General features: G+C 39.2%; 1 protein-coding gene across 2 annotated transcripts in view; it reads right to left on the minus strand.

Annotated features, from left to right (window-relative positions):
- Positions 1 to 428: 428 nt before the first annotated feature.
- LOC121926351 overlaps positions 429 to 15,106 on the minus strand; it is a 46,788-nt gene continuing 32,110 nt past the window's right edge. The window contains exons 7-11 of one of the 2 annotated variants that reach the window (XM_042459277.1): positions 10,732 to 10,807; positions 9,820 to 9,918; positions 4,563 to 5,405; positions 3,071 to 3,166; positions 429 to 1,180 (exon numbers count right to left, since the gene is read on the minus strand). In XM_042459277.1, coding sequence (XP_042315211.1) covers positions 868 to 1,180; positions 3,071 to 3,166; positions 4,563 to 5,405; positions 9,820 to 9,918; positions 10,732 to 10,807 — 1,427 coding nt within the window. In that variant the 3' untranslated portion in view covers positions 429 to 867. The remainder of the gene's footprint in view (positions 1,181 to 3,070; positions 3,167 to 4,562; positions 5,406 to 9,819; positions 9,919 to 10,731; positions 10,808 to 15,106) is intronic. The other variant, XM_042459278.1, reaches the window with a different exon arrangement.

Below are 15,106 nucleotides of genomic sequence, written 5' to 3' on the forward strand. Positions count from 1 at the left end.
GGAATATTATGATACTGATTTTTTTAGTTGCTTGCAGTTTTGCTTTTGCATTCTCACATTGGCTTTCTCCACATATGGTATTAGGTACTGTACTTAAAATGGTCTCTATTCAAGTATATAATAGGGCAATGAAGGCTCTATTGTGCCTACAAGTTATTGTTTACCCATCATATAAAGCATGGTTCAGAAGTGAAGAGAAACTCTTGCTGAGATTATATGGTTAAAATACCGATAGAGAGTTTTTTTTCTAATGTGATAGTTTTATTCTAAAATAACCCTTCCCTCTGCACTTTTAAAACAGAAAATGCATTAAGAAATCCAAATTCTTCCCACCAAATAAATTAACCATGTTACCAAAACTCTTTCAATATGTAGAGTAGATTCTTTTTCTTTCTTTCCAAATTGTAAGCCAATTCAGTGAAATTTTATTGTGAACACTCTTTATATTCTTTTATTACAAGTTTTATAAAGTGACAGTATTATGCACAATTCAAAATTAGAAAAAGAGAAAGAACACAAATTCAGCTGTGTCTTAAGTTATGGCCTTCCAATTCACTAAAGGGAAACATTATTGTTATTTCATTTATGCTGGACATCTTTCTCCACATAACAAATGTACCCAGTATCTAAATGTAAAAAACAAACATTTGTGGACACTGGTCTTATTACACATAAGACTACCACTGTAGTCCAAATGGTGTGGATGGTGAACATCTTGCCATTATTAGGATGAGGCAATCCTTTTCTCAGACCACCAGTGTACAGATGCTAGTTTCATAAAAGAAAGATAAACTTTTCCATTTTGAGAAGTTTGATCCACACACAAAAGAAAAATGGATGAAACATGCATACATACATTTATCTCGTTCATTCCCAAATGGAGCGCTCTCTTGCATGTAATTCATAATGTGCTATATCTTCCTCCTCAACTGTATAGTTTAAAGGCAAGCCATAATTGTAATCAAACGTTAGCACAGGTAACCTTTTCCCCTGACCCATCTCCCTTGCAACTTCATGCTGGGATTCTCTTTCACAGTCCGCTGCAATTGAACTAACTTCCTGGTGGGAAGATGAAGGGACATGAACTGGGCTTGAGGAAGGTGATGCAAGTCTTATTTTTTCTCCTCTGATAATTTCATCTGAAGAACGGATTCTCCCATAATCCTCATAGCAATCAGACCTATAATATGAAAATGATTATTAATTGAAAATGTCTTACACTGATCAAAGATTCATTAATAGATAAGCACTAAAAGGTTGCCTTCGCTTCCCTGATATCTCCCTGGGCTGCCCAAGGAGAGATCAGGCAGGGAAAGAGAGAGGAATGCCCACATTAGCAGCCTTCACCTTGTGAACAATCGAAACCATGCGTCTCAAGGCCACAAATATGGAAGGCTGGCAGAGTTGGGTGGGGCTGCTACCAAATTTTTTTAGAATGCTATAGCACAGTCCAAAAGAGGTACTGCAGAGGCACAGGATAAACCAGTGGTGTGAGTCACAGAGACCATGAGAAAGAAATTAAATTCCCTTTTAGAAATTTTTTAGTTTTGAAACCTTTTATTGATTTGTGCATTTTTAACTTTGTTTTTTAATAGTTGTTTTTTGAACAATGCATGAGGTGATTTAATTAGCTCAATTTCCTTGCGAATAGGTTTCTCTGGTCTTCTCTGTAAGATGGGGAATGCTCCATGAAATGCAAATGAGCAATAATGATATGTACATGGAGTATTTGTCATAAATGGAAAAAGAAAGCTCTGTGCATTCTGAGCATCTTCAGTATACCTATTTCTACAGAATTTTAGAATGTGCTGAATTAATATATTAAGCAGCAATCCTATAACACTTTCTAGAGGTAAGTCCTGTAGAATTCAGAAGGGCATACTGCTGAGCAGGCATGTGTTAATATATTGGTAGTGTTTCAGAAGACTGCATTCACGTTATGATAATATGTGCATCCTTTATCATTTCCTCCTCTGTCTTTCCATTCAGATGATTATATATGTTTAGATGAACATGATAAAATACCTTGTTTCAATTTAAAAAAATGTTCTGTTCTGAAGTTGAAATATTTCAATATTTTGCTGTTTCATGCCACAATGAATGGCATTATAAACATAATGTACTGTACAAATCTGAAATTGGTTGCTCCTGTATAAATATCAGTAGAGCCGTGTTACACAGCATATGCCAAAATGACTGTGAAACAGGTTCATAGGCAATACCAGCTGAAAATGAATCCTTGTTAGACTGCCCAGTTGTTCACATATGAGTGGATAATGGCAATTTCAAACTGCCTCGCTAAGGCTGCATTTGTTGTAAAGTTTTAAAGTTTTTGAGACCTTTCTGACCTCTGTTGCTTTCATCGTTTTGTCAGCCCATTCATTTGTCCAAATTCTGACTGATCACTGCTTAGAAATGATAAATTAGCAAAACCTTTTAAAGTTATAGCTACAGTCCTGAGGTTAATTATATGTGCTTTAACATCACTGACATCAATGCAATATAAGCATGGATAACTAGTCTGACAGCTGGGCCAATGGAAATGTAATGCTACCTTCCTCTTACTCATGGTTAAAATATTGTGAGATTGCTTCTTTGCAAGACCTTCCCTCTTCAGGACCCTCCAACTTTAACTACACTTAAAGGATGTATTAGAACTCACAACAGTTAATTCTAGTCTAGCAGGATTTGAAACAACAACAGTGAATACTGGTTGCAAAAACTGGTCATACAGAAAACAACCTATGTTTCCTGCTGATGCCTGTGTTGAAATAGGATAGAAAGTGAGAAGGAGAGAGAATGTTGTCCCAATTATACCATTCCCTTCACTGAGTTTAGGAAACAACCAAGAGATATATCTTTTTCACCCTGCTTTATTTTTAGGATTCACTTCTTTAAAATAATGTGTCATGCTTATTGGACACTATCATCCTGTGAAAACAACATATGCATATCTTATTAGTCACAATATATATTAAACTATGTATATTATAATAAATTGTCCAACATTTAATGATATTTTTGAGTGGCTGCATCCTTTGCATGAGTGCTATGGCAATGGCAACTTTACCTGCAACTTCTGTGGTAGTCTTCCTCATCTGAACTGTAATCTCTGTTAAATAAAGGAGTTTCTGGGAAGTGCTCCTGAGAAAAATAATGACGGACTCTGAAAAAAGCAAAACATATATACTGTATATACTCGACTATAGGCTGGCCTCATGTATAAGCCAAAGACAGGTTTGGGGGGGCAAAATTATGGATTTTGATATGACTGTGGAAAAGTCAAGGATAAAACGTAATGGCATGGCAACCCCCCCCCCCCCTCTGAACAAACCTTGACAAGAAAACACCATGATAGGTTCATTGCCTTAGGGTCGCCATAAGTCCAAAACTACTTGAAGGCACACAATAACAACAACAACAGCAATAATAGTAAATGATGAAGCAAAGAAAAATAATGCCAAGAAACTTACAAAATCCTGGCAGACATAAATGTTTGTGCTTACCCTAAAGGCTTATTTGAGGGGAGGTGCCAAAGAGCCACCAATGCCACCATTTACCCACCTGGGCCAAAAGTGGTGCCACACCAGAGAGAGTAGAGGGGGAGGGGGTCAGTGCTTCTTTTAGGGGTTCCTGGGATGAACTAAGTTCTTGCCTTTGACCAGTCTACTCAGAGAAGGGGATGGTTCATTTTTTGATTAGTGTTAAAGTATAGTACTTGCACTGACCACAGATAAGTCAGCCCAGGTTTCTGGGATCAATTTCTTGGCTAAAATTTCTAGACTTATACATGAGCATATACACTAATTAATGGAAAATGTAATAAATGGAGTGGATTTGGAGCTGACTCTCTATAAACAGAAGAGTTCCTACTGTCAGAGAGGGAGCTAGGATCCAGTGGAAGTTCCCCACTAAAAGACATGTAGATGATTTTTCACAGTTTTTTTCTTTCTTTCCCTGCAGCTCAGTATCAACTTATATACTGTTCTGGAGGTCGTCCAGAGCAAATTTCCACAGCTGAAATGGAAATGAAAAATTGGCAACAATATCCTTCCCACTGCAACTTCTTATGTAGGATTATTAAATTTCACACAACTCTGTGTGGGTGCATGTGTGTATGTATGCCTGCCTGCCAGCCTAAATTCATGATCTATTTTTAATATTTTTAGTATCAAGATGAGGAGGTCTCAAGTTTGCTTGATGTTCCAGTACCAAAATGTAACCAAAATGATGTTCGCAATTAGTTGATCATCATCATGATTCGTGATCTTACCATTTTTGAATCCATAAATGTCACAAATTATCAAAATTACAATTTTGTGATATGATTTAGCTTACAGAAACTCATGGCAGAAAGGCCTATCAAAAAGACTGCAGCCAACAGCCAAGATATCAGCCTTCTGTACATCAGACAACAAAAAGCCATCAGAAAATAAAAATGAATGAAATTACCCTAACTACATCATGTTATTAATCTGTCGTATTGTTTAATAACAACCACTATCAAAAACAGGAAATTGATCATCGTAGATATGTGTCAGAGATAAGATAATTCTTCTCACCTTTCTACATATCCTTCATACTGAATATTATCACGAGGTGAATGATCACCAAAAAGCCTCATCTTTTGTTTCGTGTTTAGAAAATCTTTTAACTGCACTTGCTTACTGAAATCATCATAAGACTGAGACTCATGAAAAAGTCTGCATCTTGATTCAGAATCTCTGTTATCAAAATCTTCTACTGGTATCTCTCTTTGTAAATCATTGTGATGGTGGTTATCAGTTAAAGGTACCATTTGTTGTTCACGATCTCTTCTAAAAAACTTAAGGTCTTCTACTGGTGTTTGTATATCATCATGAGGGGAATAGTCTTGAAAAGTTCTTATTCCTTGCTCAGGTCTCTTGTTGTGCAAACCTAATTTTTTTAATAGCATTTGTGACTGATATTCATTGTTGGATTGGGGGTCATGAAATAGTCTTTGTCTTTTTTCATGGCTCCTATTCACCTGTGAATCTATCAGTATATCACTCTGAGGAGGGAAATCAGGAAAATGCTTTTGCCTCTGTCCATGGTCCATATTAATATGTTCTGGTTGTGCACTTTCTGGAAAGTCATCACAAAGATGGTGATCATGGCAAGGTTGGAGCCTCTGCCCTGATCCTGTGGCAAAGTCCAAGTCCTTCAGCTGTATTTCTTTTTGGTGGTCATCAGAAAACTGGTGGTCTGCAAAATGGCTTTGTCTCGTTTCTTCTAGAGGCTCTGGATCATCTTGAAAATGTTGATTGTAATATGGTTTTCGCCTTTGTCCAGGTCCTTTATTAATAAAATCAAATTCTTTCAATTGGATTTGTTCTGGTATATCATTATGACCATCATCATTAACTCTTAATCTTTTTGCAGGCCTGTTAGAAAAATTAAAAGTTTTTCATTTTAAGAAAAGTAAGTGGCAAAATTAACTGGTAAAAATAAAACACAAGGAGCAAAAGTAAAATTGTAAAAGTAAAAGTACAATTGTAAACATACAAACATATGTTTGAAACTCTACTTAGTGAACATGATTTCACCATTTATAGTAGAACCTTATTACTGAATTAACAAATAATCATTGGCTAGAACTGAGTTTAGAGGTTGATTACCTGTAACTGTAGTTGTTTGAGCGGTCATTTTTTAACTCACACAATTGGGTCTTGTGCCTCTATAAAGCCACAATCAGGACATCCCTGAACTGAATAAATTTCACAGGAACCCCTGCCTCCCAATCCAGTATGCATACATCAGTGCATCTCAGCAGTTCCACCCAGTTCTCTATCTGCCACAATACCCCAGGATGAAAATGGAAAGCAAGGGAGGAGCCCGTGTTGAGTTCACAGATTACCATTCAAAGAACTACCACTACAGGATAGGAAATCCTCATAAAAAGTCAGCTGAAGCAGCCACTGCCTTCATAGAATGACTCTGTGGGTGTGGAAGGAGAACAACTTTTTAGACTAGGATTATTATCTATACTACACACCCAGAAAAATGCAAGGAAGAAGCAAGTACATGCTTTCTTGGCCTTTCATAAAAGAGAAAAAGCCCTAGTGACTGACGGAAACTAGTAGTCCTGCCTAAGAAGAAAGCCAGAGAAATTTGTTTATCCAGTGAGTGAACATAAAAACCATGGCTATGTGCAAAATTATTTGTGTAATCAGATTCAAAAACAGCTGACAGTCAAAAACAGATGAATATATGAGGTTATCATGACTGATGCAAAAGAACTGGCAAAGATATTATCGGACCTACTGGCAATTGCTTGGAAACTGATGGTGGGGCAGGCTCATGTGGGATCACAACACTGGTAAGGAGATGATGACTTGCCATGATATTTGTGGTAATACTCCGAGTGATGGCATGGAAGATATGCCCATCAATCTCTTCTAGATCACTCTGAATATCACCCTCTTGGAAATAGTGAATGACAGACTGCTCAATGGCTTTCTTAATACAGAAGAGATCAAGAGTAATGGGCTCATGTCAGGTCATGCTGAGATCTAGTAGAAGCTGAAGACATGTTTTGTGACTCCTCTCAGAATGAACAATGCCTCAATGAATCACATGTAGCCTGGTGAGATGATATCTTGGTGAGTTACATTGAGCCTAGTAAAAAGGAGACCATAGGGAAGGAGCAGGAGATTGGTACCTGATTTAACACTTAGAAGGATTCCAAATATAGGGTCAGATGCAGAGGAATGATTGGGGAAAGATTGGTTCCTATGTCCTTTCGATATTATGGCACTCTGATGGTCTATTTGATTACTGGATTTGTGTGAAGGCAGCTTCAATTGAGGTGTTAGTGTCGAAAGGTGCTTCATTGATCCTGAAGAGATAGTTATTTGGCTATTTGAAGCCAGCACTATGGAAGCTGGTAATTCAATTGGAATCAAAGTTGGCAATGACTTCAAGATCCACAATTTAATTGTTGACTTGTCAATTGATGTTATAGAGGCCACATGTAATAGATGGCTTAAGGCAGCTTGATCCAAGACCTGAAGAGAGTTTTTCCAACAAAGACAAAAACTCAACTCAGGTATCCTTGCTTTGTAAATCCTTAGCAGACAGCTGAAGCACCAACAAAGTACTAGTGGCACCTAGAGTGTCTGTCTGAATCATGCCTCTGCAAGAAGCACACTTTTTAAGAAGTGCTGCTGAGGTCATACATTAGCTAGGTGAGAAGAGCCTGAAATGGCCATTCCAACAGGATTAAATATGACAAAGAAGGAGAACAAGTAATAAAAAGACTAACTGTGTATTGAAGACAAGAAAGAAGATGATGAAAAAAGAAGATTTAAGATATAAATGAAGAAGTATTCTTACTCAAGCTGGGATACTGATCCTAGAATCAGGAACTCTTCATGCTGCTGCTCTTATGGAGGATGAAAAGGATCTGTGGGAAAATAATGTGCTCTGAAGGTGGGAGGCAGGATTCCCACCAAAGTCATTTACCTTATATACTCAACTATAAATGGACCTCATGTATAAGTCATGGGCAAGTTTCGGGGCCAAAATTATGGATTTTTTTTGAAAATTTTATTCTCAATAAAAACCAAATACAGTCATACTTTCATAGAAATCCCCGTTCACATATACAAAATACTACAAACAATATACAAAACCTACACATAAACACCACACCATCTCATACTTACAGTCACATCTGACAATAACCTGCTGTCATCTGACAATAATACTATCTGTTTCCACTTACTCACTTATACCTTTTCCATCTTCTTATTTTTTCCTTGTGTGGTTGCTTTATTTCTTTTTGCCCATGTTATTTTACTCTTTGGATTTTCTTACTTGTAGCCTACTCTTTTATTTTATATTTTCCATAAAACTTCCTTTTACTTTACCTATTCATCACTACCTTATTCTCCAAACTATTCTTTATCTGTTTCTCTTTTTCAATAATTAACTACTAGATGCCAATCGTCTTCTTCAATGGTGTCATTTTCCTCTTTTAATTTTCTTGACAATCTGTCAGGATTTCTCATGTCCATTAATTTTCTTAACCACTCCTCTATTGATGGAATTTGACAAGATTTCCAGTTTTGTGTGGCTATAGCAATCTTGCTGTTGTTACCATATGTAACACTAGTTTTGTATTGTTTTTTCTATTCCTTTTTCCAATATATATGTCATATTCATAAATACATCTCCAGTTTCTTCTGAAAACACATGCTCAATATTTCCGTTATTGCTTTATGAATCTTTTCCCAGTAATATTTAGCCTTAGTACAAGTCCACCACATGTAGTAGTATGATCCCTTTGTTTTTTTTTTTTACACTTCCAACATATCTTATTTGCCTTCACATACATTCTTGATAGTTTCATTGGTGTTAAATGCCACATGTACAACATTTTGTAAAAATTCTCCTTCAGATTTTGTGCTAGTGTAAATTTGTTAGTTTTATACCAAGATTTTCCGTAATCTTCTATCTCAATGCAGCTAATTTAGGGATGGGGAGGAGGTGAAAAGGAAGGAAGAAATTACACCGTCCTGATTCCGATCACAAAATAAGTTCCATTAGTGGCCTCCCCCCTCAGTGGCATCTGGCCATAATACTGCTTGAATGAAGCCTTAAGAGCAGCCACAGGAAATGCAGCTTTACAGGTACAGTTGTAAAGAACCTCACCACACACATTTGCAGCTTTGATTTTTGTGGATTTGATTATTCACAGATTGGATTAATATGTTCTCTCTAGGAATCTTTGGCCTGTTTCAGGCGGGATACAGACCGCCGTTTTGCGGCGGTCTCCCACCGGCGCCATTTGCTCCGCGCGAGAGCCGCAGCAGCCAAACCGCGCGGCTCCCGCACGGAGCAAAAAAGAAGCTCCATTTCGGAGCTTCTTTTTGCGGCGCCTTTATGATGTCGCGAGGCGCCGCTGGCGCATTCACGTCATAGGCGCTGCGACACGTCTGGACACTATGCGTCCAGTACGTAAACATGGCGGCCCCCATGTGGAAGGGGCGCCGCCATGTTGTACGTATTCTATACGTACTAGGGTTAGGGGAGTGCGGAAGCACCGCCCCTTCCTAACCTTAGTACGTATAGAAGACGTACTATATGGCGGTTTGTATCCCACTACAGACTGCCAAAATAAAGCTGCTTCGGGTCTCTTTGGAGGTATGCTATTTAAATGATGCATGCATCCTAAGAATCCAGAAGCTGCACCAAAAGCTGCACTCTGGTGCTTATGAATGGAGTGTGGCTTTGGTGCAACCTCCGGACTCTTAGACCCATGCATCCTTTAAATAGCATACCTCCAAAGAGACCCGAAGCAGCTTTATTTTGGCAGTCTGTAACAGGCCAATAGGTCCCCCAGCATGACTCCATTGCCAACCTCTCCCAGAAGTCATTCTCCCAGAAGTTGCTTACCTGTTCTTTGAGTGGTCATCTGTGAATTCACGCAACTGGGTATTCCTGCGCCTATGCAGAGCATATTCGGAACTTTCTGGAATTGCTAGTCAGAGACCATGAAGAAGAATCTAGAAATTCCTAGAGAGGACACTTCTCGGCTTTGAAAGTACTCCAGCACAGTTGATGGATGTTGACCATAGAGTTGTGCTGGAGGACCTAGAAATTCCTAGAATTCTTAGAGAGGTGTTTTCTCAAGTTAAAAAAATAGTGGTTTTTTTATTTGAGGTTTTCCCACTTTCATGGTGGTCCTGTGCCTCTAACCCCAGAGAATGTAAAAGGCCCATTGTTTAATCATTTTGTATATGTATTTTCCTCTAACTGTTTTCAGTTTAATACAAATACATTTCTGCAAAGTACCTGGGGTGTTCTTCATTTGAAGTTCTATCAGTATGCCCAGCTGTATCATTTGGTGGTGGCACAGCATCTCCAGCATCCCACACATTCATTCCTATATTGCTGGAAAATTTGGGGAAACAATATAATGTCATTTTCTGAAGAAGCTATTGGAAAAGACAAAATGTGACAGGGCTAATTCCAATGAACAAGCAAGAAAGTTCCCGTCTGTATTTAGGGTCTAATGCCAGATCCTATGCATGAAAGTATATCAAAATGCTTTCAGAACAAAAGTGCTCAATTAACATGAAAAGATTCCATCGTTCATCTATATTAGGACCTGTTAATTACATATCAGCTTATCAGAAAGTTTGTTTGGTGTATTTTCCAAAATCAAACACATCAAAGACTGAATTATTTGCTACGTATATAGTTAGCCCTCTATAAATTTACAGCACTATATAAATAAAGAATAATAATAATAATAATAATAATAATAATAATAATATAACGACGGATTCTGCATCCATAAATTCAACCATCCATAGCTTGAAAATACTTTTTAAAAATTCCAAAAAGCAAACCTTGACTTTGCCATTTTATATAAGGGATACCATTTTACTACGTCACTGCATATAATGGGGACTTGAGCATCTGTGGTTTTGGTATACATGGAGGATTCTCGAAGCAAACCCCAGTGGATACCAAGTGCCCACTGTATTTGTCACATGCAGAATTTGAAAAACATTAGGACTAAAGAGAACTGGGGAAAACATTGGCTTTCCAGATCTTCTGGACCACAACACCCATAATCTCTTACCATTGGCACAACTACCAGGGACTCTGGAATTTAAAGTCTAAAACATCTGGAGGTCCCCACTCCCAGTATAATATCTGTACTGGAATGCTTTTAATAATGAGAAAGTTTTGATTTACCTTCTCACTGGCTGAGTTTGGAGGTCTGTCAGATATACAGACCCATTCATATGGTGGCCACGAGCCTCTCCAAAAGCTAAAGTGGATCACAAGAACATTAGAAGCATGGAATGTTGTTTTGTTAAAAATGGAAGGAATACTGTTTAATTATTTTGTTCATTAAATTTATAACCAGTATTACTGGCAAAAATAGTGCTCAAAATCATTTACAGTAATTAAAATAAAAAATAAACAAAGTAACATTAAAACAGAAAAGAATTCATTTTAGAAAAATAAAAGCACATTTTCAAAGATAATGATGCTGATGTGGCTTTTAATTTTTTTAAAAAAACATTGCACTCTTTTTAATGCCATGCTGGTGCTAGAGGCAAATCATTTGGCAACAATACCTATAGCAAGGTAGTGCTGATGTAAAACTGGTTTCCTATTAACTGCAGATAAAAAAATTAGGAGGTAGTTTTCTTACGGTCCCTCTTCTTACTAAGGTAAATTCTTTCATATCTGTTTAACAAAGCAAGTCATCAACACCAACATTAATAGCTGTTAAGATTAGTTACATATGAAAACACATGAAAGGGACGTCTGAATCTGTATAATACCCTTAATAAGATTATGGGCCTCCGTACAGACAGGCCAAAATAAACCTGCTTCCGGTCACTTTGGAGGTATGCTGTTTACATGATGTGTGTGTCCTAAGAGTCTGGAAGCTGTGCCAAAGTCACGCTCCAGTCCTTAGGACTGGAGTGTGGCTTTGACACAGTTTCCAAACTCTTAGGACACACACATTATGTAAACAGCATACCTCCAAAGTGACCCGAAGCAGACTTATTTTGACCTGTGAAATGTGAGAAGCATGAATGAGGGGAAGCTAGAAATTGTGAAACAAGAAATGGAATGTACAACAATCACAATACTTGGGATGAGCCAGCTAAAGCGGATAGGGATGGGACATTCTCAGGCACATAATTACACAATAGTTTACTATAGAAATTACAATCTTAAAAAAAAAAACAAAGGTGGCATTAATAGTGAGGCAAGATGTACCAAAAGCAATCAGGGGTTACAATGCAAAGTTGGATCAATAATACGTTGTAGAAAATCTATCAATGGGGCCATTCACACTAGTGTTTTTGTGATGAGTATATCTGGGGAGATTTGATGATGCAATACTGAATCAAAGTTCTCACTATGTTTACCCCAATAGAATCTCACCATGGCAATTAAACACTGATGAAGTTCACATTACCATTTGTATTGTTTTAAAATGTAGTTGTCATTTCTATTTTTCTCGTTTTTTAAAATTGTCAATCAAATGATGCACATCTACGTCACACTGTTCGGCTACCCCCCCACCCCCACCCCAACAACCTCAAAGGATGGCAATGGCAAACCCCACAGAACAACTCTTAGCAAGAAATCCTGGGATAGGTTAGCCTTGAGAGGAGTCACACTTTCTCAGCCATATAATAATATAATAATATAATCTCTCAGCAATATATTATGTGCGCAAGAGCTTTAGTTTGCACCAGCTTGGGAGCAGAGTCTGTTGTGGTTTTATTTCTTGGGAGAGAGGATAAACGACCTCTAACCCACAGTCCTGCTTTTAATGTCAAGCAAACAATGCACACCTTTGTCATACTAATGATGCGAGTATTTAAAGGTGCTATCTACTGTGATCATGCAAGGGCAAATATGTACATAAGCTGTCAATTCTTTTAAAAAAAAAATACACCATCTAATGATGTTCTCAGGAGAACCCTCTCCCTGGCTTTGGTGAGCTCTGGGTATCAGACATTGGTGCACATAAGGGAGCTAAATCATTGGCAGAAGAGAAAAAAAGCCAGGCTACGCTTTAAAGAGACCACTTTCCAAAGTGTGGGAAGTCTGAATCCACTGCATTTCTAGAGCTGCTTTTTTGACTCCCACAACCAAGTGCTGAGAGGGAAAAACTGGCAGGGAGAGAGCAAAGGTGTGGGCATGATCTGCTCCCTGCATATTAACCCTTCCCTCTTGAATGCCCCAAATGGGATTGAAAGCCAGTTACCATTGGTAGCATCTTGATAAAACCTGGTATTTTGGAAAAGAAACGGGGAAAAACTCGATCTTGGAAAAACTGGGTTAAGGAAGATTAGTGCAAACCCCCTTGTATTCAAGTCAGGAAAAACATGAGCAAGTGTGAACTACCCCCTTTTAAACCAGTTTCCAAACTGGATTATAACATAGTGTTAATGAATTGCTGTTCAAACAAAAGACCTCTTCCACAACATCTGAGATATCAAACAGAAATCTAAATTTATTTATTTGTTTATTTGATTTATATCCTGCCTTTCTCCCCGGAGGGGACCCAAGACAGCTCACAAATAAAATTCTAAAACATATTACAATAAATTAAAATTTAAAATTAATTAAAAAAAAATTTATCCCACTTTTTGCCAGGCAATCAAAGTGGCATACAATAGGCGAAAATATATCCATATATACATAGTACCCCCCTTAAAACAAGATTAAATAGTATAAGACTAAAACTAACATTTTAAAATCCAACAATAACCATGGGCAGAATTTGATAAATGGAGAAGTCTTTTTCATAGCCGAGTATTTTATTCCGGGAAGGTCTGCCAGAAGAGATCCGTCTTAATGGCTTTTTAAAAGCTGTCTAGATCAGGGGTTCCCAACCTGGGGGTTGCCAGGTTGGGAATCCCCCCCACCTCCCCACGGGTGCCAGCACGGGAGCAGGCATCGCACGGGGAAAAGGGGAAGTGTCCTGCACTGCAGCCAGCAATCACAGACGTAAACTGATAGGAATGCCTCAGCTTAGCAAGTGAAAGTAAACACAAACCTTGCAAAAGCAGTCTTAGAAATCAAGCCGAGGTCAGGGTGCCAGAAGTCACAACAATCCAAAAGCCAAGCCGAAGTCAGGATACCGGGAGACAGAGTGGTCAAAACAGCCAAGAGATAATGAAGTCTGGTCCGAGGTCAAGGTAACAAAGAGTCCAGATACTAGGAGCTAGTGCTAGCAGCAATCATGCAATAAACTCTAGCAACAAACTCAAGCCTCTCTCCCACTTAAATCAGGGAAACTCTCCCTCGAGCCACCTGAGGCTGGTTTGCTAATTGTCTTTCTGCAATTCTCCTGGATCTGCGCCTGCAAGCACTCTCGGCCCTTCTCTCTTGATAAGAAGGCACCTGCAGGCAAGCCTTGTCTCCAGAGTCACCACTAGGCTGTGGCACCATAGGAGGCCTCTCCTCAGCACTAGGATCTGGTTGGACCTCCTGCTCTGGGGCTGGGGAAGCACAGCTGGGACCTGGCAGAGTAGAACTAACACCTGGCATAGCCTCAATCAGCCCTTGCTCTGGAGGAGGCTCATCCTCCTCTTCATCCTCCAAGAGCTCATCTTGGCTGGCCATGACAAGAAGGGGCAATGCGTCTGAGCATTGACAGGGGAAATATGACCCTGTTGGTGCTCTTAGACATCTCAGCGGCCTTCGATACCATCGACCATGGTTTCCTTCTGGAACACCTGGGAGAGCTGGGTATCGGGGGCACTGCGCTCCGGTGGTTCCAGTCCTACCTCCTGGGAAGGTTCCAGTCAGTGAGGCTGAGAGATAGCTGCTCTTGTAAAAGGGAGCTGACATCTGGCATTTCGCAGGGCACCATTCTATCCCCCATGCTATTTAATATTTACATGAAGCCGCTGGGAGAGATCATCCGGAGTCATGGAGCTCGGTGTTATCAGTACGCTGATGACACCCAGATCTATCTCTCCATGTCCCCGACTGATACAGTGACTAAGGACGGCACCTCCCCTCTGGACCCCTATCTGGAGTCAGTAATGGGCTGGATGAGGAAAAACAAACTCAAGCTGAATCCAGAGAAAACAGAGGTACTGTACTCATGATAGACACCCCGAATCCAGATAGGGAAATTTGTCACCATATCCTTGACAGGGTTAAGCTCCCCTTAAAGGATAAAGTTCGCAGTTTGGGAGTACTCCTGGACTCATCTCTACAATTATCATCTCAAGTAGATGCGATGGCCAGGAGTGCTTGGTATCAGCTTCGGCTGATACGCCAACTGTGTACCTGTCTGGATCGAAAGGACCTTGAAACTGTAGTACATGCACTGGTAACCTCTCGTTTGGATTTCTGTAATGCGCTCTACATGGGGCTACCTTTGTACCAGGTTCGGAAGCTTCAGTTAGTTCAGAATGCTGCAGCCAGATTGGTCACGGGTACCCGAAGATCGGACCATATAACACCTATATTAAAATCTCTCCACTGGCTGCCTATTAGCTTCCGGGCGCAATACAGAGTGTTGGTCGTTACCTTTAAAGCCCTACATGGCTTGGGCCCGAATTACTTGAGGGAGCGCCTC

The sequence above is a fragment of the Sceloporus undulatus genome, chromosome 3, assembly GCF_019175285.1.
Source record: "Sceloporus undulatus isolate JIND9_A2432 ecotype Alabama chromosome 3, SceUnd_v1.1, whole genome shotgun sequence".
In the NCBI taxonomy this organism is placed as follows: Eukaryota; Metazoa; Chordata; class Lepidosauria; order Squamata; family Phrynosomatidae; genus Sceloporus; species Sceloporus undulatus.